The 23,068-nt window shown below is 44.5% G+C and overlaps 1 protein-coding gene across 1 annotated transcript; it reads right to left on the reverse strand.

Annotated features, from left to right (window-relative positions):
• Positions 1-325: 325 nt before the first annotated feature.
• On the reverse strand, positions 326-16,046 carry GARIN1B (golgi associated RAB2 interactor 1B; the record flags this gene model as incomplete). The annotated part of the gene is made up of 8 exons (XM_084897657.1): positions 326-509; positions 2,059-2,226; positions 5,843-5,880; positions 8,594-8,715; positions 10,358-10,453; positions 11,851-12,100; positions 14,542-14,726; positions 15,801-16,046. 8 exons carry the CDS (start codon positions 16,044-16,046, stop codon positions 496-498), a joined length of 1,119 nt encoding a protein of 372 aa, XP_084753783.1. The 3' UTR covers positions 326-495.
• Between the last annotated feature and the right edge of the window lie 7,022 nt (positions 16,047-23,068).

Consider the following 23,068-nt stretch of genomic DNA (forward strand, 5'->3'; position numbering starts at 1 on the left):
TCAAGTTTTACATTAGATAAATAGAAGCTTGGTGAGGCATCTCTCAGAGGTATATTTCTTCTCTTGTTCTTCAGCTTTTCTCCCAAGTCTCTCCTGTTTTCTTTTCTTTCCACCTCTCCTCCTCTCCCCCACCTTTCTCTTCACCTCCATTTTGTTCTCTTCCACCTCTCCTCTGATCTTGCCTCCCTTTCCTTCCATTTCTCTTTCTCTCAGTCCTGGCCCTTCCGAGAGCATGGCTTCCTGTGCCTGCCTAGCTGCGGAAAGGAGGTGAGGAGGTCACAGAGTTATGTGCTGGATAATGCTTTTCATCTGGAAGCCTTGCCCCCAAATGAGTCTCCAAGGAAAGGCTCTGCTATCAGCATGAGATGACGCTAGTTTTTCCTTGGTTGCAGCTTTCTCCTTCTCTCCATCCAGACAGAGTCCCTCAGAAAGTTGAATGCTGCAGAGTGGTGTTGGTGAGGGATGCGTCCATTCTCCCCAGTGTGAAAGGGTGGCTCAAATAGAATTTCCTGTTAATTTAAGAGAGAACAAATTCAATAAGACCTAACTCCCCTAAAAAGCTCTTCTGTGGGCACATAGATAGTTGTGTTAATTTTTTAAATTGTCAACTATTAATAACAGGTACTTTATAAGAGTCAGTGGCTTATTAATAATATTTGACTTTAGAAAACAGAAACCACTCTACCTATCTCCATTTACACCAGTGGTTCCCAACGTGGGGCACATGCCCCACAGGGGGGCAATTTGACTTTTAAGGGAGGCATTTTGAGAAGGAGTTAACAGTGAATTTTTTGCATTTCTTATGGTTCTAAGGGCCTCAGATACAGTATAGAAATACATATTGTGACATATTTATGCGTTTCAGTTTTCTATGTTTTGAAACTTTATTTGCTATTTTTTAATATCACTTCATATTATTACTAGAGGCCCAGTGCATGAAAATTCCCCCTAGTTACCTGAACCTCAGGCAGCCCTGAGCAGCTGGGCAGCCACCAGCCAAGGCTTGCCTGCACCTCAGGCCAGTCCTGGGCACCTTGGGGAACTGAGGGGACTTGGAGACTCAAGGACTCTGGAGGCAGTCTCGCTGAGGGGACTGGGCATTACCATCTTTGAGGGTGTGGCAATCAATTAGCATACCCCCTCCTTATTGGCTGTGGGTGCTGCAATCTTTGTGATGGCATGAGAATCAATTAGCATATTCCCTCTTTATTAGATAGAATTACTTTTTTTTTTTTTTAACAATTTCTTAGAGATTTCTTTCTCAGTACTTCAACTGTCCTTTCATTCTTTTATTTTTTTCTTTCATGGATGCAATGTTCTTTGGGAGCTTGTTTAGACCAAGTTAATGGCCTTTTAGGCTTCCTCCACATGAATAGGAGTTCACTTTTTGAATAATGGGAATTACATGTCACAGGGGCAGGGGGCATCAGGATTTTAGAGATGTTTAGATGAGGCATGGCCAAAAAAGGTTGGGAACCACTGGGTTAGACAGAGGCACATAGAAAGTAGTTAATGAATGTGTATTAAATGAATATATGGATGGATGAGCCTTGAAGCAAGGAAAGATAAGGGCTGGGCCCAGGGAAGTTGCCCCACTTTCTACCCTTCCTGGCCAAGCTCCTTCTCACTTTCTGCAGCAGATAGTAGGGGCTCCCCCAAGAGTTCTGAAAAGGAACAGGGAGAGCCAGCTTCTCACCTCCTCAAAGGAAGAGCCCACGGAATTGCTATGGCAGCCCTCGTGTCTCCACCCGCAGAGAGAAAGCAGCTCTAGTGACAACAGTGCCATCCTAGTCTCCATCCCCTCAGAGCCACTTTGTAGGACCTCACAAAGGCCTCTGGGGGCTCCCAAGGTGCCACACTCAGGGTTTCCCTCAGCCCAGGTGGAGGTAAAGGAGAACAGGGCAGGAGAAAATGCTGCAGTGCTTGTGGCTGGCACCCCCAGCTCTCACCCCACAGCCTCCAGGAAGTACCCTCAGGATCCTAGAATCTAAACCCCTGCCTGAGGCCAAACTCCAGGTCTGCCCCCTGGAGGCAGCCAGAGGAATGCCATGACCATACCTAAGAACAGGGCCAGCTGTGGCCTCGTGGAGGCTGCCAACGTGCTGAGGAGCGAGAGGGGCTGCGGCCCAGAGGGGTTCTCTCTTTCCCACTCTCCGCAAGTGAGGGAATCCCTCCAGCTGAGGTCGCGGGTGCACGGGATGCTGTCTTCACTGGAATTATCTTGCTCTAGGTCAGAAAGAGGAGGCATTGGTTTGCACTTTAATTCACAGAGCATGCTCACAGAGTACGGCCAACATCCGTGGGGTGTTTATTATGGGTCAGGTACTATTCCAAACAATTATGTGCATTACTACTCATTTAATCCTCACAAAGACCCCAAGAGGTCAGCACTGCCACATGCGGAATCTGAGGCCCAGCAAGGTTAAGTTACTTACCTAGGGTCACATAGTGAGGCAGAGCCAGGATTCAAAGCCAGCCAGCCTGGCTCTGGAGCCCATGATTTTAACACTCTATCGTGGGAACAAGGCAATGCCAGTGAAAGGGAGCAACCAAGGTGGCTGGGCGGTGAACTGAGTGAATTTGCCCAGGAGATCCAGCAAGCTGCACTAGCAATGGGCTTGAACCCAGATGGCCTTAAACCAGATTCTGTTCTCGGTCTGCTTGGCCTCAGCTCCTCTCAAAGGATGGCTCACAGCCCAGCAGCTTTGGCATCACCAGGGATCACGTTAGAAACGCAGTTCCAAGGGAACACTCTGTAACCTATATATGAATGTCTCTATTTGCTGTGCTATGCACCTGAAACTAATACAAATTGGTGTCGAATGCAAAATGTAATAAAAAATGTAAAGAGATGAAGAAATGCACAGTTTCAGGTTCACCCAGAGCAGCTGAATCAGATTCTGCATTTTAACAAGACCCCAGTCTGCGCATTCAGGTTTGGGAAGCACTTCAATAGGTCACACCACCTGTTGATGCAGAGTTGAAAGGTGTAGCAACCCAGATACTGGTTTTTCATAATGTAGTTTTCTCTCTCTCTCTCTCTCTCTCTCTCTCTCTCTCTCTCTCTCTCTCTCTCTCTCTCTCTCTCCCTTCCTCCCTCCTTTCTCCCCTCCCTCCCTTTCTGCCTCCCAAAGTTCCAAGAGGCTGGGGTGTGACTGTCCTTCTGACTGAGAGGGTACCCTACTTGGTCCAAAGAGAAAACGAGTTTCTTCAGCTCTAAGGAAAGAGAAGGGTCCCGAGAGCGACCCAGGATGATTATTTGAAATCAGCCCAGGGACATCTCAGGAGTGGCAGTTCCTGTGACACCAGATAGCCTATGACTCTGAAATTCCAGCTATTCTTTGAAGTCCTAGAATATATTTTAAATATTGTCTATTTCTGTTTTCTCAGCCTTAGCCTCAAAGGGTACGGTGTGTGTGCATGCGTGCATGCGTGAATGTGCATGTGTGATCAGATGTATGTGCAAAAACAGAAATGAATCACCATTTTATTATAGTCACAAAACATGAGAAGGCACTCACAGACTTGCAAACAGTGTGGGCCAGCATCAGCTCCACTCACCATTTAGAATGGGGGCTGGGAACTGGCGGCCTCCAGGCTGGATGCGGCCTGTAGATATGTTTTGTATGCCCACTAAGTGTTGGCCTGTACTGTGCTTTAATATTTTTTTATGGGTGGGGAATATGACACATAAAAATCCAGATTTTTTGGCTCTTGAAAAACCAGAGTATCTAGCAACACCAGGCCTGTGTTCTAGCATGGAAACAATGAATGGAAACCGTAATTGAACCTCTACTTTCTCATTGCCACTGACCCTGACACTCCCTATTGTCTGCTCGATGCTGAAACCATGTGTCAGCCCAGCTGCTGTTTTACTTATAATAGAGCTGAGAGGAAAGCCAACCATTTCTTAGCTCCATGACATGTGGACTCTTCACCCGCTTATACCATCTGAGGACAGTGGAGTGTGTAATCCCTGGCTTGAATGAAAGTTGGCAGAGCTCCCGTGGGATCTACACACTCTTCTAAAATTTCTAAATATAACATGAAATTCTGGCTGCTTCCTGAGCCAACGTGGAGGAATAATTTATCACTGGTGTGGTGCACGGGTATTTACTGAGCTCCTCTTGTGTTCCCGGCCTGGTGCTTGCCACTGTGGATAATTCAGAGGCATGGAAGAAACTGTAGTATTGGTTGAAGAAACAAGATTGAAACCTATGGAACAACTAGGGAATAATGTGACAGAGGTTATGACCGGGGAAAGTTTTGTCTGGGCAGAGAGGTGTTGTGAGGTGAGGTGTCCCTGGAAGAATAGGTAGGATTTAGAGTGCAGCATCAGGGAGAGGGGGGAGGGAGGATGTCTAAGGCGTGTACAAGGACAGCCCAAGTGTGGCTAGAGTGGGAAATTTGGGCTGGAGAAGGAGATGAGGCAGAGAAACCTAATTGAGGAGGAGAAAGTGACCGGTAAGATGGGTAAGACAGGGGAAGTTAATGAAGAGTCATGCACGCCAAAATGAGTGCATTTGCCCAGCTGGCACGGCCCAGTGGTTGAGCATCAACCTAGGAATCAGGAGGTCATAGTTCGATTTCCGGTCAGAGTACATGCCCGGGTTGTGGGCTCGATCCCCTTTGTGGAGTGTGCAGGAGGCAGCTGATCAATGATTCTCTCTCATCATTGATGTTTCTTTCTTTAAAAATATATTTTTATTGATTCAGAGAGGAAAAGAGAGATAGAAACATCAATGACAAGAGAATCATTGATCGGCTGCCTCCTGCACGCCCCCTATTGGGGCTGAGCCCTCAAGCAGGCTTATGCCCCTGATTGGAATTGAACCTGGGACCCCAGGTCTGACGCTTTATCCACTGAGCCAAACCGGCTAGGGCTCATCATTGATGTTTCTATATCTGTCTCCCTTTCTCTTCCTCTCTGAAATATATATATTTTAATGAGTGGATTTGGGGTAAATCAGAACCTGGAAATAAACAGGGAATCAACTGCTATTCCAGTCACACTGACTGTGTCTCTTCCCAGAATGTCCTGACTCTAATGCTTTGGCCAGCCTACTTGTCCTCATCCTCTGTGACTTGGCTCAGACCCCAGGCCTCTGGGACAGCTTCCTGGGAGGAGTGAGGCACCCTGCCTGTGTGCCCCTGGGGCACCCCAGGCATGAGCTCTGAGTGCTGCCTGGGAGAAGAGGTTTTGTAATTTGGGGATTTACCCGCCTGACCCCACCCAAGTATAAAGCCCTGGAAGGGGTTACTGCGTCTTTCTCCACTGGGACTCCACAGCCGTCAGCAGTGTTTGGCACTTATCAAATAATCACAGCATGTTTCTGAATGAGCAAATGGATGAATGAACTAGGGCATTGCTGTCATAGTTCAAGCAAGAGGTGATAAGGTGGACAAACGGAGGATCTGTCAGTATGGTAAACATTTCAAGGAAAGAAATTGGTAGAATTTGGTGCCAAGTTGGCTGGTGGCCAAAGAGTCTAGAGCCATGGTCGGCAAACCATGGCTCGCAAGCCACATGCGGCTCTTTGGCCCCTTGAGTGTGGCTCTTCCACAAAATGCCACGGCCTGGGCGGGTCTATTTTGAAGAAGTGGCGTTAGAAGAAATTTTAAAAATTTGGCTCTCAAAAGAAATTTCAATTGTTGCACTGTTGATATTTGGCTCTGTTGACTAATGAGTTTGCCGGCCACTGGTCTAGAGGAACTCAAATTTAGGAATGAAAGGACATCCTGACATTGAGAAACGTTGGGACTGGGATCGGAGACGATTTCATTTCTGCATCTGCAGAGCAAAAGGTTTTCTGAGACACGGTGCCCTGTACCCTCTGTTTACCTGAGCTGTCCTTTTTTGTCTTGGTCTTTTTGCTTCTCCTGGAACTCCAGCCATTTCAGGATCAAGGAAATGAAGGGCAGAAGGGGAAAAAACAGAGATGAAATTCTCACTTTAAATCTTGTTTCTGGTTATATTTTTCCTGATGCAAAAGCTTTAGAGGCAAATCTAAGCTGTCGCTCTGTTGTGTGAGTGTGACACATATTAAAATACCAGAAGGAAAACTAGGGAAGGGGAGGTGGGCTGGGATGGGGTGGGGTGGGTGTGGAGCAGGCCCATGCTGCTGATTTGGCTGAGGAGGAGTGGGTGTGGCCCCATCTGTTGGGTGCTGTGTCTCGGCCATTTATTTCATTTGCTGTGAGCTGCATATTGTTGCCAACATATAAAAACTGATATAATTGCAACCAGACTAGAGAGTCTGCCTGGAGGAGAAAAGTCATCCCCCAGGGCTTCCTTCTGGGGAATTAAGGAGAAGAAACTAAACGACTGTATAAAGCCATTACTGAGATAACAGCAGAGCAAAAATTAACCTCCCCCTGCTTCTCACACCCCTTTGATCTGTTTTTACATGACCGCCCAGACTGGGTTGCCATAGCTTCCTGGCTGGTCTCTCTCTACACCTATTCTCCCTCTCTTCATATCAGCTGTCACTGCAACAGCCAGCATGACCTTTCAACATGTAAATTGGGTCATGTTACCTCCCAGTTAAAAATGGTGCTAAGGCTCTCCTTACTCTCAAAGTCTAAATTCATTTGCATGGCTTCCCAGGTCCTGCCTGGTCTGGTCCCTGCCCGCTTTTACTAATGTCCTTCTACTGCCTCTCCTCTTCCCACACTGGGCTTCCTTCCCTTCCTCTAAACTCATCAGTCTTCTTCCTCAGGATGAAGTGTCAGTCTTACGCTCATTGGTTCCCTTGACCTGTACAACGTTTTCCACCGTTATCTGGCTAGTGCCCAAATCAAGGTTTTAATCTCCTCTGGCCTTCTGGAAATACTCAAAGCTCTCTGTGCTAGAGATTGCCAATAGGCCTCCAGGATTTCTTCTTCCCTTCTCCCCGGGGGGCAAGCATCTAATTCTGTATTGGGTACAGGCAGAATAGAGAATGCATTCCCCATCCTCCCTTGCAGCTGAGTGTGGTCATGTGACTGAAGTGTGGCCTATGAATATAAACAAAAGCCGTCCTTCAAGTAGTAATTTTAAAATTTAATTTTTAAAAAACATTTTGAGACAAAAAGTTACATTAATGTATCTTGTTCTATTAGAGTCAGGCACTCCCTAGCTCAGCAGTATGACATCTTATTCAGAAATTAAAAAAAAAATTTTTTTTAATTTATTTAGATGACACTTGATCCAGAAATTTCTTAATTATAGATTTCTATATGATATGCTGAGTGGTGATCCAGTAGAAATTCTTTATCAGTGGGCAACTAACAATTTTTCTTTGTGTTAATATTTTTCTACTTCTAGCCCAAGGCAGCCTTAATAATACAATGTAATATTTGTTGAAAGTTTATTTAAATCTGCCTGCAAATCTGCTGAGGAGTGTGTCAAGCACTTGGTGCTTTGGGCATCACTTGATCCTGACAATATCTGGATGCGGTTGGAACTATCATAATTTCCATCGTGCAGGTCAGAAAACTGGCCCCGGAGAGTTAAGCAGTATGCCCACGGGCTCACGGTCAGAGCAGTGACTTGGGCCCAGCCCTGTGTGAGCTCTTACCCACTGAGAGATTATCTTCTCCGGCTCTGTTAGTTTTCAGTTTACTAAGGACACTCTGAAAGAAAACTCTTTTTGTTATTCTGTATCTGAACTGTTGGTCCCTGTTGTGACAAAAATCTCTTCTTCGATAACTTTGTTTTTCTCTTCTGGTGATTGTTACAATTTATTTCTGTCCTCTCTTTTTTTAAAAAAAAAAAAAAAAACAACCCACCACAAATCAAGTTCACTAGGGCCCTAGATCCCACTTAATCTTTGATCTCTGCTTGTAGTGCCCAGTGGAGTAAGTATGCTCAACTCCTGTCTCTCTCATACCATCCAGTCTTAAGACTCAAACCTTATATCATTTATACATCCATGGACATTTCCTCAAGCATGGAAAAAATAGGCCTGTACAATGGAGCTTTCCAGGACAGACTATACATTGAAAAAGTGGCCCTAGAAGATTCGTAAAGTCCAATCGGAGGCCAGGTGAGAAGGTCAAGGAACCCAAGGAGCAGACAGTGTTTTAAACGATGTTTTGTTTAATTTCTCTGTAGGACTAGGAACTGGATTAGAAATTAGGTTTTATTTATTTATTTTTTTATTTTTTACAGGTGTTACTAACTTATTCTTATTCTTGGAAAGTTACTGTTCTTTTCTTTTTTAATCCTCACCTGGGGATATGTTTATTGATTTTTAGAGAGAGGGGAAGGAGCGGGGAGAGAAAGAGAGGAATATTCATCAGTTGCCTCTTGTATGCACCCTGACTAGGGATCAAACCTGCAACCTTTTGATGTGCGGGATGACACTCCAACCAAATGAACTGCCTGGCTAGGGCACTTTTCATTTTTTTATAAGATTCCTCCTCTGGAGTCAAGCCTACTGTGCCACGTGGAGAAAGAGAATATGGTAGGGACAACACTGGGTCCTGAGTGGCTGTATTTCATGCCCCTCCCTGAGCTCATTAACCAAGTTGCTTGGTTTTTGGGCCTCAGAGCCCAGGCCATCTGGGCTGCAGGAAGGGATGTCCAGCCAGCCTGATTTAAGTCATGTACCTGAACCGGTTGTGCTGGTGCAAGTCAGCAAAAATCTGAGAGAGGGCCTCACTCTCCGCCTTGGCCATCAGCTTCATGAGGCTCTCGCTGGGCTGGGAGGCTTGAGGTTTCTTCTCTACTAACTGGATGAGGGAGGGGGGGCGAGGAAGCAAAGCCAGATGGTTATGACCTGAGAGTCTGTATTTTCCTAATATCATGGTATTTTCCTAATATCATGATCCAAACCCGAAAGTGTTAGAACTCAAACGGTCCTAACCGATTGGGTGGTCATGCCAGGGGTTCAAAGAGGCAATTCAGAGGCCATATCTGCTTACACCCCCTGTATTGTTATAAAGATCCTTTGGTGTACAAAGGCTAATATTGTCATTGAATACTTTGGACTTAATTTAGTAGATCACCTATTCTCATTAATATACCTTAATGTTATCAATAGCCTATTCAGATAAGCTTTAATAAAGCTTATGCTACTTGGCCTTATATTTAAATGTAGAGGAATAAAGTATTCATTACAGGGATTTAATGAATGTTTTAAAAACCCACTTCTCTAAGAAAAGTCAGAGATTGAGCTGCATTTTTACAACTGACTAAAATTGCCTTCTTTTCTGTTGCTGCGATACCAATGGTGTTCCAGAAGTACAAGCTGCTCACAGTCATTCATTCATTCTTCACTGAGTGCCAGCTAGGTGCCAGGCACCGGGGATAAAGCCGTGAAGAAGACAGATAAAAATCCCTGCATTCATGGAGTTTATGTTGTAGCTCAAGTCAGTCTTACATCACACTCTAAGGCCTGGAGCCAAAAGGCCCTCATAGCTTCACTGGTGAATTTTATTAAATACTTAAAGGACTAATAATACCAAGTCTTCATAAGCTCTGAAAATAGAAGAGGAGGAAACACTTCCCAAATCATTCAATGAGGCTAGTATTATCCTAATATCAAAGCCAGGATATCACAAGAAAGCTATAGACCAATATTTCTAATGAATGTAGATGCAAAATCCTTAACAAAATGCTAGCAAAACGAATCATGGAACATATAAAAGGGAGTATACATACACACCATGACTAAGTAGAATTTACTGCAGGAACACCAAGTTGATTTAACACTTAAAAATCAATGAATATAATCCACTATTCTAATAGAATAAAGGGAAAACCACATGACTATCTCAATAGATGCAGAAAAAGACATTTGAAAAAATTTAATACCATTTATGATAAAAACTCTCAATAAACAAGGAATAAAAGGGAATTCCCTCAACCTGATAAAGGGCATCTACAAAGATCCCACAGTTAGCATCAAACTTAATGAAAGACTGAATGTTTCCCCCCTAGGATTGGGCATAAATATGTTTGCTTTTGCTATTTCTACTAAACACTATACTGAAAGTTTTAGCTAAGGCCATAAGTAATAAAAGAACAAATGCGTATGAATTGGAAATGAAGTAAAATTATCTATTTGCAGATGATATATATATATATATATATATATATATATATATAATCATAGCAAACCACAAAAATACTATATCTTTCCCTCTCTCTTCCACTCTCTCTAAAATTGATGGAAAAATATCCTTGAGTGAGGATTAAAAAAGAAAAAAAGAAAGAAAAAAAGACAATTCACACACTGGGAGAAAATATTTGCAAACCATATATCAAATAAAGGATGTATATTCAGAATATACAAAAATTATAACAATTCAAGAAGATAAAACTTAATTTGGAAACAGGGTTTTCAACAAAAGACTTGAATAGACATTTCACCAAAGAAGCCTTGAGCTCCTCCTCCGCCATCCTGGTGGGTTCCGTTGATTCTCCTTCGCCATGTCTTCTCACAGGACTTTCAGGATCGAGAGGTTCCTGGCCAAGAAACCAGCAGAGTCAGCCCATTTCCCAATGTGTTTGGATGAAAACTGGTAATAAAGTCAGGTACAACTCCAAGAGGAGACATTGGAGAAAAATCAAACTGGGTCTATAAGAAATCGCACATGAGAGCTGGCTCACATATTTATGTGGCATCCAGGTTACCTGCACCTTTAAATAACTGAACAGATAGATACTGTCTGGACAGTTGGACATTTTAATTGGGAATTTATTGGAACAATGATATTTCTCTGTTGATTTTTTTCTTCAGTAGTAGGTTGGTTCAGTAATAAATGAGACTTAAAAAAGAAAATTTGAATAGACATTTCACCAAGTAACTAAGAAGCCCACGAAAAGTTACTCAACATCATCAACCATCGAGGAAATCCAAAGTGAAACCATTACATATCCGTAGAATGGCTTTAGCAAAAAAGACAGACAAAATACTAGTGTTGGTGAGAATTTGGAGAAACTGAAACCCTCGTGCATTGCTGGTAGGAATATAAAATGGTACAGCCACTCTGGAAAACAGTTTGCCAGAGTTTTTTTATTTTTATTTTTTAAAGGTAAAGTTAACATATGACCCAGCAATTTCATCCCTTGGAGTTGAACCATAACAAATGAAAACTATGTCTATAGAGAAACTTGTACATAAATGTTCATAGTAACATTATTCATAACAGCCTCAAACTGGAAACAATCCAAACATCCATCACCTGGTGAATGGATAAACAAAATGTGGCAAATCTATGCAATGGAATACTATTCAGCAATTGGAAAGAACGGATTAGTTCTGGCTGTGTGGCTCAGTTGGTTGGAGTCTTGTACAATAAAAAGTGGTGGATTCGATTCCCGGCACACAATAAATTGATGTCTCTCACATCGATGTGCTCTCTCCCTCTCTCTTTTTCTCTCTTTCTCCCTCCCTTCTTCTCTCAAAGATCAATTTATTTAAAAAAGAAATGAATTACTCATCACCTGTGATTCTTATGTGGATGAACCTGAAAAAATTATGCTGAGTGAAAGAAGCCAGACACAAAAGACTGTTGTAGGGTTTTGTTTATATGAAATGTCTAACAAATACAAATTTATAGACTCAAAACAGATCAATGTTTGCCTAGGACAGGAAATAGGAACAGAGAGTGACTTTAAATGGGCACAAGGGAATTTTTTATGGTGATGGAAATATTTTAAAACTGGGTTGTGGTGATGGTTGCACAATCCTATGCACTAATTGAAAGTGTTGAACTGTACACTTACAATGGGTAAATCTTACATTATACCTCAATAAAGGCAGGTATTGCCTTCACAGGATGTTTACTCACATCCCAGCTCACCTAAGCTCTACCCCTCAGCTCTGGCCTTGGCTGGAGGTGGCAATGGTGCCCACTGACCTTGGAGTCTCCTGAGAGACTGCTGCTCTTGGGCACCAGACAATGAGTGATAAGAATCCTAGGGTCTTTGGTGGTGATGGACAGGCCCTTCTGCAGAATCTGAACTAGTCGGATCCAGAAGTGGAAGACAGTCTCAGGATGGTCAGAGTGGAGTCTTAGATAGTAGATCTTCTCTGTGACTGTCCTCAACCTCAGGATGCGTTGAAGCTGGTCACAGACTTGTAGCTCCACGAACTTCAATGGGAGTATCCTGAAGGCAGGAAGGAAGACACACATTGACAACCCTATTGCTTTTGATCCAACCCTGTCTTTATTAAAATGAGGGGTGTCACTGGGCTGGTGTGGCTCAGTGGCTGAACATCAACCTAAATGAACCCGGAGGTCACAGCTCGATTCCTAGTTGGGGCACATGCCTGGGTTGTGAGCTCGATCCCCAATTAGGGGGGGGAGGGCACGCAGGAGACAGCCAATCAATGATTCTCTCTCATCATTAATGTTTCTACCTCTCCCTCTCTCTTCCTCTCTGAAATAAACAAACATTTTTTTTTTTTTTTTAAATGAGGAGTATCTCCTTCAGGACTCAGGCTTTTGGGGTGGGAATAGGGGTCAAACTTTGGGGAGGTCATGTTCACCTCGAGAGCTTGTTTAACATGCAGACACCTAAAGATACCCCTCAGATTCAGTAGGTCTGGGTGTGTCCTTGGAATCTGCATTTTTAAAATATATATTTTATTGATATTTTACAGAGAGGAAGAGAGAGGGATAGAAAGTTAGAAACTCGATGAGAAAGAATCATCATCAGCTGCCTCCTGCACACCCCCCACTGAGGATGTGCCTGCAACCAAGGTACATGCCCTTGACCGGAATCGAACCTGGGATCTTTCAGTCTGCAGGCTGACGCTCTATCCACTGAGCCAAACCGGTTTCGGCTGGAATCTGCATCTTAACCTCCACCCATCCTGCCATGATTTTCATGCTGGTGCCCAGGAACCTGCTTGAGAGAGACAGCCCTGGAGTAACTGGGTCACAGGGTTTTTCATTTCCTTCTTGACCACACAAAGGGAGCTACTCTCCTCTGCCACAGAGTTGAGTAGCTTATCCAGTCATTGACCCTATTGTCTCAATTACCCTTCCCAAAGGTACTAAGGTTCTGGGAGCTGGCTGTGGGTTGAATAGTGGTCAGACAGGGCGGGGCTGTGCTTGCTATAGGAACACTAAAACATAATGGAGGTGTTTATCACTGAGGCAACATGGAGAAATGAAGGATTTATCTGGATTTCTGAGAGTATTTAGAGACTCTTCCGTTGTTATTGTTAACCCTCACTTGTAGATATTTTTTTCTTTGATTTTTAGAGAGAGTGGAAAGGAGAGGGAAAGACAGAAAAAAATATCAATGTGAGAGAAACACATGGATTGGTTACCTCCTGCCCAGACTGGGAAGGAGCCTGCAACCAAGGTACATGCCCTTGACTGGAATCGAACTCAGGACCCTTTGGTCCACAGGCTGATGCTCTATCCACTGAGCCAGTGGTCAGCAAACTTGTTAGTCAACAGAGCCAAATATCAACAGTACAATGATTGAAATTTCTTTTGAGAGCCAAATTTTTTAAACTTAAAACTTCTTCTAACGCCACTTCTTCAAAATAGACTCATCCAGGCTGTGGTATTTTGTGGAAGAGCCACACTCAAGGGGCTCACATGTAGCTCGTGAGCCACAGTTTGCCGACCACTGCACTGAGCCAAACTGGCTAGGGCTAGAAATTCTTGAATATCCTACAGATTACTTGAAGAGGGTCAAACATTAAAAAGGACTGTTTCTTCCAAGCCGGTGTGGCTCAGGGGTTGAGCATCGATTCTTGCTCAGGGCACATGCCTGGGTTGCTGGCTTGATCCCTGGTGTGGGGCCAGCAGGAGGAGCTGATCAATGATTCACTCATCATTGTTGTTTCTCTCTCTCCCTTCCTCTCTCTGAAATCAATTTTTAAAAAAATTTTTACAGGGCTGTTTCATCCTAGACAAGCATGATGTGAGTATATATTACAGTTCTCATGACCCTTAGTTCCATTCATTTTACTGGAAGGAAAACGAAGATGCATCAAGTAACTTATGATTCAAACAGTGTATGAGTCTCTTTAATTGCATGCCAAGGACGAGAACCTGCAGCTCCCAACCTGTGCTCCATCAGCCGGATCTCCCTGCTTTCCTGCCCCTTGGCAGAGAGATTGCCTAAGAATTCTGTGGGGTGAGTGCAGTGAGGAGGAACGTGAGCATGTAGATTGGCCCCTCATTCCTCTTCACACAATGTCTCCCTCCAGGGGTCCTCAAACTTTTTAAAGTGGGGGCCAGATCACGGTCCCTCAGAGAGCTGGAGGGGCCGGACTATATGAACTACTAATTCCTACTGTAACACCTCGGCTGCGCTCACTGCCCAAAAAACCTGGCGGGCCGGATCAGACTCCTCTGCGGGCCGCATGTGGCCCGCGGGCCGTAGTTTGAAGACCCCTGCTAGCCCATCGGACCAAGATGCTGGTAGTGCACCCACCGTCTTAGGTCGCTGCTGTCCGAAAAAATTAATGTCGCTGCTGCTGGCGTCTCTGCTTTCTCCCCCCTTGAGTTTAGTGTCAAAGCAGCCTTTGCTCTGAGTCCACCCCTTGCCCCCGCTTGTCCCTCCCTCCCATGGGCGCTGCTTACCTCTTCAGGATGATGTTTGGGGCTGTAGAAGGTCTGTTCCAGGTCTGGCTCTGCCCCCGGTGCCATTTGACGCGGGCCATGAGGAGGATGTTGGGAAGGGGCAGGCAGGGCACGGAGGAGGTCACCCCGAGGGCCATGGTGTAGGAGGCTTTGTAGATGTCGATCCAGTTCCCGTCCTTTTTGACCTGCAAAGCAGCCCCATGGGCACAGCCTGAGGTTTGGCAGAAGGAGCAGCACGTTTCAGCTGAGAGTTTCTCAACTTGGGCAACACTCACATTGCAGGCAGGGGAATTCCCTGCCTGGGGGAGGGGCTGCCCTGTGGACTGCGGGTGTTAGCAGCCTCCTCAGCCTCCACTTACTAGATGCCAGGTGCACAGCCCCCCACTCCTGCCCAAGTAGTGATAACCAAAAATGTCCCCAGACGCAGCCAAACGTCCCCTGGTGTTAGAAGGCAAATCATCGCTAGGTGGGAACCACTGTTTTAAACCTGTATTGGATACACAACTGTAATTGTACTTACACTACCTACTGTTAGCATCTGCCCACAAGAACTATAACCCAGGAGGAGTTCCCTGGCATGTGCCACATTTCTGTGAATCCTCCCTAGGCTGTTTCCTGGCTTTTCCTTGGAAAACATCCTTTGGCCCTTCTTTGAGGGGCCCTGGAGTCCCCGGCACCTTCCCTGCTCTGTAAGTTCCTGGTAATTCCCAGGCGCTGAGAGCAGAGCCCAGGCCGGAAACAGAAATGCACCGAGTGCTCCTTGTACCGAGGCCTGGGCCTCCTGGACCCCTTTGACATTAGAGGACCCTGGGATTCAGGGTTGCAGGTCATTGGCACAGTAATGCCTCCTGGACTGCACTCTGAGCCCAGGTCTCTCTGGGGCCCAGCTTTGGTTCTCTCCTCAATCAGCATTTCTGTTCCATACCCTCAAAGGGCGTCTTGTTTCTCTGCCTGTTTGATCATCTGCTTTGAGCTTCCTGGAGGAGGAAGTAAATTGGGGGGTTCAGATACCAGATCCTCCACTCAGCGCACAGAACGCCTGCCTCTCACCCCCGGGATGACAACTGACTGCAGGAGAAGCCCTGTCTGGGGCTCTGCAAAGTCAGGGTCAAGTGGGCGTGGCCTTGTATTCCAGGCCCACTGACCGCTCCTTGCCCCAGCTCTCACTCCACTCCAGTTCCTGCGACAGACCCTCCTGGCCACCGCTCGGGAACAGGTTAGGAGGACGGAGGAGTGCCCTCTGAGTGACTCCGGAGTACCTGCACAAAGTTGCTTTCAAACACCACGGAGTCAGGAAACAGGTTGAATTCTGGAGAGTGAACCATCTGGCAGAGCAGTCCCTCCTCCACACCCAGGCCCACTCCAGGGGTTGGTTCTCCATCCACAGGCGAGAGGCCCCTGAATTCTTCCCAGGCGTTGAGGGAAGAGAAAGTTGGATAGGATCTTGTGACTTTTACTGCTTTTGATTTCCACCACGTCTTTCTAGGTGGAACTGATGACAACATTTCTGCACATGCTCAGGGGCTTGCTGCACATTTGTCCTGGGACCTCTCTCTGCCCTTCTGGCCTTGGGCAGCAGGCCAAGGCCTGGGACCGCCACTCAGCTCACAATGATGAATGGATGACGTCATGAAAAACCAGGGCAAGCCTGCAGGAAGGGGAAATGGGGAGGAGCCGCCCTCTTCCTCCAGAGTGCTTTGCTGGCTGGTTTATGCCCTGACATTCTCCAGCCCTTCTCGGAACCTGAGGACATGGCTTCCCCAGAGTTTGCTGAGAAGGAAGTGAGCCAGGTGGAAGTGAAGGAGGCAGTGAGCTGAGAAGGAAGTGAGCCAGGTGGAAGTGAGGGAGGCAGTGAGCTGAGAAGGAAGTGAGCCAGGTGGAAGTGAGGGAGGTAGTGAGGAGCTGAGAAGGAAGTGGGCCAAGTGAAAGTGAGGGAGGAAGTGAGCTGAGAAGGAAGTGAGCCAGGTGGAAGTGAGGGAGGAAGTGGGGAGCTGAGAAGGAAGTGAGCCAGGTGGAAGTGAGGGAGGTAGTGGGGAGCTGAGAAGGAAGTGAACCAGGCGGAAGTGAGGGAGGAAGTGGGGAGCTGAGAAGGAAGTGAACCAGGCGGAAGTGAGGGAGTAAGTGAGGAGCTGAGAAGGAAGTGAGCCAGGCGGAAGTGAGGGAGGTAGTGGGGAGCTGAGAAGGAAGTGAGCTAGGCTGAAGTTAAAAAGCTCCTTCCACTGCTCAGAGGAAAATACTTTCCCTGCCTTTCAGTCCTCCCTCACTCTTAATGCAACCCACCTGCCAAAGTGTGTCAAGGGCCGTTTCTGTAAAACCCAGCCTTCCCATGCTTTACATGCCGTGGGCCCCACATGCCTGGTGTATCTGCAGAAGCCTTTGCTGGTTATGGAGGGAGTTGTGCTCTGTGCTCTGCTAAGGCTGGCTGGTTACTTCTGCAGGCCTAGGTCCCTCAGGAGGTCAAACTGAAGGAGCAGAAGTCATTGGTTTCTTACCCAGAGGCTGGCTCTGTGAGGGTGCCAGCTGGGAGGACTAGAACCCCGATGAGCAGCTCTGCGGGATCAAGAAGCCATTCCCCTTCTCAGAGTGAGTGTTCCTCAGTCCTGGGCCAGAGGAAGAAAGGGCCCAAGTCCTGGGGTGGCTAGATCAGGGGCGAAGAAGCAAGCTGACCGACCACTCACTATTCAAGTCTATCCCAGGGAGAAATGGTACTCCAATTTGGACAAAATTTCAGGATGTATTAAATAATGCATTGACCATCAAGGTCAAATGTGATCAATTCAGAAAAGCAATTTGACAACCAATAGATGCAATGTACAAGCTTTAAGATTTATTTTGTATTTCATTATTAAGCCATCTGATTCTATCAGCCCCTCACTTGGTCATTTCTTTTTTTAAAAAAAAATATTTTTATTGATTTCAGAAAGGAAGGGAGAGATAAAAACATCAATGATGAGAGAGAATCATTGATTGGCTGCCTCCTGCACATCTCCTCCTGGGGATCATGCCCACAACCCAAGCATGTGCCCTTGACCAGAATCAAACCCAGAACCCTTCAGTCTGCAGGCTGATGCTTTATCCACTGAGCCAAACGGGCTAGGGCAGTCATTTCTATTGTGCTCCTGCTCAAGCACCTGTACTAGCTCCTTGGTGGGTAAAGCCACTTCTGCACCTGTTCCTCACTTTCTTTTGTTGACCATGTGGGGAAATGTCCTCCATGGTAATGTTCACTAAGGATGGGGCAGAGACTACGTCCTGTGGTTTACATTTCCCTAGAAACACACAGTACAAAAAGTGATGGCAGTTAACACACTGATAGGATGCTTTTCACAGTTAAAGCTTTCCCACAAAAGTAAAGCTTATTGGCGCAGATATGTGATTTAGACGTATGTGGCCATTGAACATTCAAAAGTCCTCTGCCATTGGGGAAATGCCTCTCTTTCTTTTCCATACAATCCTATCAAACCCGCTTTGCAGTGTGTGGAGGAAGGCTTTATTTAGCACCAAGTCTAGAAAGCTAAGGTGGGGAGGTGGGCTCTTCACTCTAAACAAAATACTAAGCAGTGATAAAAACAGTGCTTTAAGGTGTCTGCCCCTTCTACCTACTCCACCAAACCTCAAAAACTGGCACTGTATCTTTTAAAAAGAAAACATTTGAAAAATACTTAATTTCATTGTCTCCATTCCTTTACTAATAGAATTTCTGACTGTGCACAATTTTTTTAAGAGTCCCATGCTCTACCGACTGAGCTAGCCGGGCAGATGTGCACAACTTTTTTAGAATAAAGGCCATTATTCCGGGTCTCTCTTCCAGCGAGGTAAGACCATATGACTATGTTCTGGCAAAAGAGATCCAAGCTCCAGTGTCAGGTGCAGTTTATGTAAGGAATCATTGTAGGAAGGGGACGTGATCTTATTCACGCCTTGTCTTTTCCTTTTGGCTGGAATGCACACTTGAGGGCTGGAGCTTGAGCAGCCCTTTGGGTCATGAAGCAGCATGCTAAGGAGGGTACCAGGAAGTAGCCAGTTCTTTGATGATCATAAAACTATGATACTAGTCTGAATGAGATAAATTAGGATTTTCTGTGATATTGAACCAGACTTCAAACAAGGGCTCCAGTTCTTTGATGATCATAAAACTATGATACTAGTCTGAATGAGATAAATTGGGATTTTCTGTGATATTGAACCAGACTTCAAACCAGCTGATACAACTACATAAAACTACTATCTACTCTTCTGGACCAATTTTACAGGAAATGATGGCATTATTTATCAATAATTCCAAACAATGAAGAAATTATGGTTAATTTATGAGAAATTAGGACCTTAAGAATGACTGAGATAGCTTCTGGAGAAAGTTGTATAACTATATTTTCCAATATGAGAAACTCATTGCTTTCCTCTTCCTGTGTATTCTGTGATATTGTTGCTACCACAACTCTTGCTTTTTACACATTTTGGTGATGAGCACTTTGGTGACTATATTTTGGTTTGAAGCTAAAGTCACTTGGGCAGTCTCAGGTATCATTTCAATTGCTCAGGAATGACCAGAATATCTGTTTGTCAGTTGGGACTAGACCTAGGTTTTGTGTTTAAAGCTTATGCAATTTTGGATACTATTAAAAATGAAAAGACTGGCCCTGGTGGGTCAGTTGGTTGAAGTGTTGTCCCATACAACAAAAGGTTGCAAGTTTGCTTCCTGGTCAGGACACATATCTAGGTTGTGGGTTTACTCCCTAGTTGGGGTGCGTATTGGAGGCAACCAACCAATGTTTCTCTCTCTCTCTCACTTCCTCTCTCTCTAAAAATCAATAAAAAGATATCCTCAGGTGAGTATTTAAAAAAAGATAATACAAATAAAAGACTGGAGGGAGGGGAGTTCTCAGAGTTGTTTAATGGGTACAGAGTTTCAGTTTGGAAAGATGGCCAAGTCCTGGAAATGGGTGGTAATGATGTTTGCACAACAATGTGAATGTACTAGTATGTAATGCCACTGAAGTGTAAACCTAAAAATGATTAAAATAGTATACTTTACATGATGTGTATTTTACCACAATAACAAATGGTGGAACATAAAAAAAAAAAATCAAAATTTAAAAATCCCACGACATAGGACAAAAAATTGGCCCTTGGAAAGGAGCCATGTGAATATGGGACCCTGAAACTTAAGTTTTATGATCTTCATGGTAAAGCTGTCCTATTTAAATCTGTGTCACTATTTACATAACTTTGTTACATAAGCAGAACATGTGCTTTGTAGAACATTAGAAAATACAGCCAAGTTCAAAAAACAAACATCATATTCCTACCTCCCAGAAAGCATGACTGTAATAACTGCCTACGTGTATGTACCAAAATGAGATCATACTCTTAAAAAAGTTTGACAATCTGTTTTTTTCAGTCAACACTTTCTACATTTGTATTTTGGTGTATTTTCATCTCATGTGATTTCCAGGCCATATAAAATTTGTCAAATTAACTCCAATTATTCTTATACTTGCTTTATCCAAATCAGTATCCAATGGAGGACCCTCTGTTAATTGTGATCTAGTACAGTCCCTTTTTAGGACCCTTACTAGTGGAAGCAATTGAGTCTGTTGTCCTAGAGAACGACCCACCTTCTGGATTTGTCTGGCTACTTCCTGGTGGTATTTATCTTGATTCTTTAGCAACTATATTTCCTGTGAAATAGAAGTTATATGTAAAGGGCTGGTGGATTCAGATATTGCTTTTCTTTCATGAAAATCATCAAGATTTCTTAGTAGGGTGCTACGATGGGGTCCCAAAGAATATCAGCAGGAAAATACTTATAAAGAATACATTTCAGAAGAAAAATGATTTCAAGAAGTATAACAAAGTCTTTGAAAAGCATCTTTTCTGTGCCCTCAAGGAAATTAAATACAACATGAGGCCTTATGAAACAATAGAAAATCAGAGATATCAAAATCAGATAAAAAGGGAATATACAGAAAGAAACAGAAGAAAAACCGATTAAATAGTCACATTAGAATCCACAAGAGGTAGAGTGGACATGACAGAAAACAGAATCAGTGACACAGATAACAGGCTTGGGACCAGGACATAGAACCCAGTAAAGAAGGACAAGGAGGTGGCGTTGCTGGAAGGATAACGGTAAATCTGTAAGACATTTCTGTTGATCCAAAAGACAGGTGGAGTCCCTGATGTAGAGGAAACAAATAGAATGGAAAAGTAGTCAAACACATAAAAGAAAAAGCACTTTCTGAAATAAAAAGACTCAATTTGGCAAATGAATAGAATTTACTCTATTCCAGGTAAACTGAACAAAGAAACCATTGAGACCAGAATAAGTCTTGTAAAGTTCCTAAGTCTTAGAGATAACTAAAGCACCTTACGACCAACATCCAGACAGAGGAAGCAGATAATCTACCAGGGGAATGAGATGAGACTGGCCTCAGACTTCTTTTCAGCAGTTTTAGATGGCATAAGACAATGGAACAATGTAGAAAGAATGTTGCAGAGGAAAGGATGTGACCCAATAATTCCATAAATGGCCAGAGATTTATTCAAGGATGAAAGCAGCAAAAATAATCTTAAAACTCTAAGTACACTAAAATAAGTAAATCTATAAGCTGGTTCTTTGAAAAAGAAAAGTTAGACATAGCACTAGCGAATAGTTTAATTTTTGAAAAGGAAAACATAAAATTTGAAATAAGGAAACACAAGTACAAACAACAAGGAAGTATAGGTTCCTGGGTGTAGGTATGGCTTGAAGCCATATTCCTTGAAGTAGATAGTCCAGGTGGTCAGAAGGCCTGAAATACTGTGACTTAAACAAAACAGAAGTTTGGTTCGCTCTTACACAGCAGTCCAAAGGTAAGCAGTCCAGAGCTGGTAATGTGTCTGTCATTCTCAACATGTGGCTTCCATCTCTGGGTTCCAAGGTGGCTGTTCCAGCTCCTGCCATCCTGTTTATATCCTGGCCAGTGAGAAAGGGGAAAGGGAAGGGAAGGGAACACTCATTCCTTTTAAGGGCATGGCCTGGAAGTGGTATAACCACTTTGCTCATATCCTATTGGTTGGAATTCAGTCACATGACCACACCCAGTTACAAGGGAAGCTGGGTGACCATGAGCCCATCTTGCACCGAGGAGTTCTATTATTGATTATTTAAGAATGAAGAATATCAGTGGATAATCAGCAACCTCTGTGAAGAGACCCTGTATAGAATTACTCCCTCAGGCTTCCACAGTAGATATAGTAAACTTGGCTATCTCCCTTCACCAACCTCTTTTCTTCTTCTTTTTTAAATTGTTCTTTTGCTTGTTTGTTTTGCTAATCCTCACCCGGGGATATTTTCCATTGATTTTTAAGGAGAGTAGAAGAGAGAGGGATGTTCCTATGTCTCTATCTCTCTCCCTTTAAAATAAATAAAAACAATTTTTAGTTTTGATATATTTTTATTGACTTCAGAGAAGAAGTGAAAGGTAGAGAGAGAAAAACATCAACAGCGAGAGAGAATCATTGATCGGCTGCGTCCTGCACACCCCCTATTGGAGATTAAGCTCACAACCCGGGCATGTGCCCTGACTGGGAATCAAACCATGACCTCCTGGTTCATAGGTTGACGCTCAACTCCATAACCATGCCGGCTGGGCAATAAAAACTTTTTTTTTTTTTTTTAAAGATGCACAGTTATCCAATTTACGGGGCATTTAAAAGTCACGGGTTAGGTTGCTGTTATCATGCACTGAGGCAAGGGGCAGAAACCAAACACAGAATGATCTCCAGATGATGACTGATGGTCCAGGAAAATTCTAGTGAGTTCAGGTAGACAACCAAACCCACTCCCCATCCCACAGGTGTATACTTTGGCTTACCCTGCAACTATTCTTGCTTTCCTTACCTTTTGAAGTAAATGTGGTAAGGGCTTAAGGGGATCACCCAGTGGCTGAGGTGTTCTGGTTGGGATTTAGGTTTCCTCAACCTTGTCTCACTTATTGCCTTAAGTCTTAACCTAAGTTTCATTTATATTCTCCACTCTTTACCGTAATTGGAGTGCTGGCAAAGGCTATTTTCCACTGCCCACCCATATTGATTGGTGTTGAGTACCCGCAGACATGCTGGGACTTCTCAGGAGTCACTAGAGACTGCAAGAGATTGGGGGAGAAAGCAGACACCATGAACTGCTGTCAAATCATAAGCTCAGGCGGGAACACTAAACTCGTCACACAGGGAGCAACGGTCCCCCTAGCCCTGTAGGGACATGAAGGGCTCCGGCTTGGGGACAATGCAATCTCTGGGAGAGGACAAACCTCCTTTCTGTTTCCAAAAGTGCACTCTGCGTGGCAGACCAGAGGCCCCCATACAGCTTTCTGCTGCTTCTGCCCCGGGGCTGACTATTCCTCTGGCCCCACTCCCCGGAAAAGGATGTCTAGTCCTTTCTTCCCAGGAGCGCCATCCCAGCTTCCACACAGAAAGTTGCAGACCTTGCTCAGCATTGATCTATGAACGAGGAGGTCACAGTTTAAGTCCCAGTCTGGGCACA

This window comes from Pipistrellus hanaki (genome assembly GCF_964339955.1).
Source record: "Pipistrellus hanaki genome assembly, chromosome: 10".
NCBI lineage: Eukaryota > Metazoa > Chordata > Mammalia > Chiroptera > Vespertilionidae > Pipistrellus > Pipistrellus hanaki.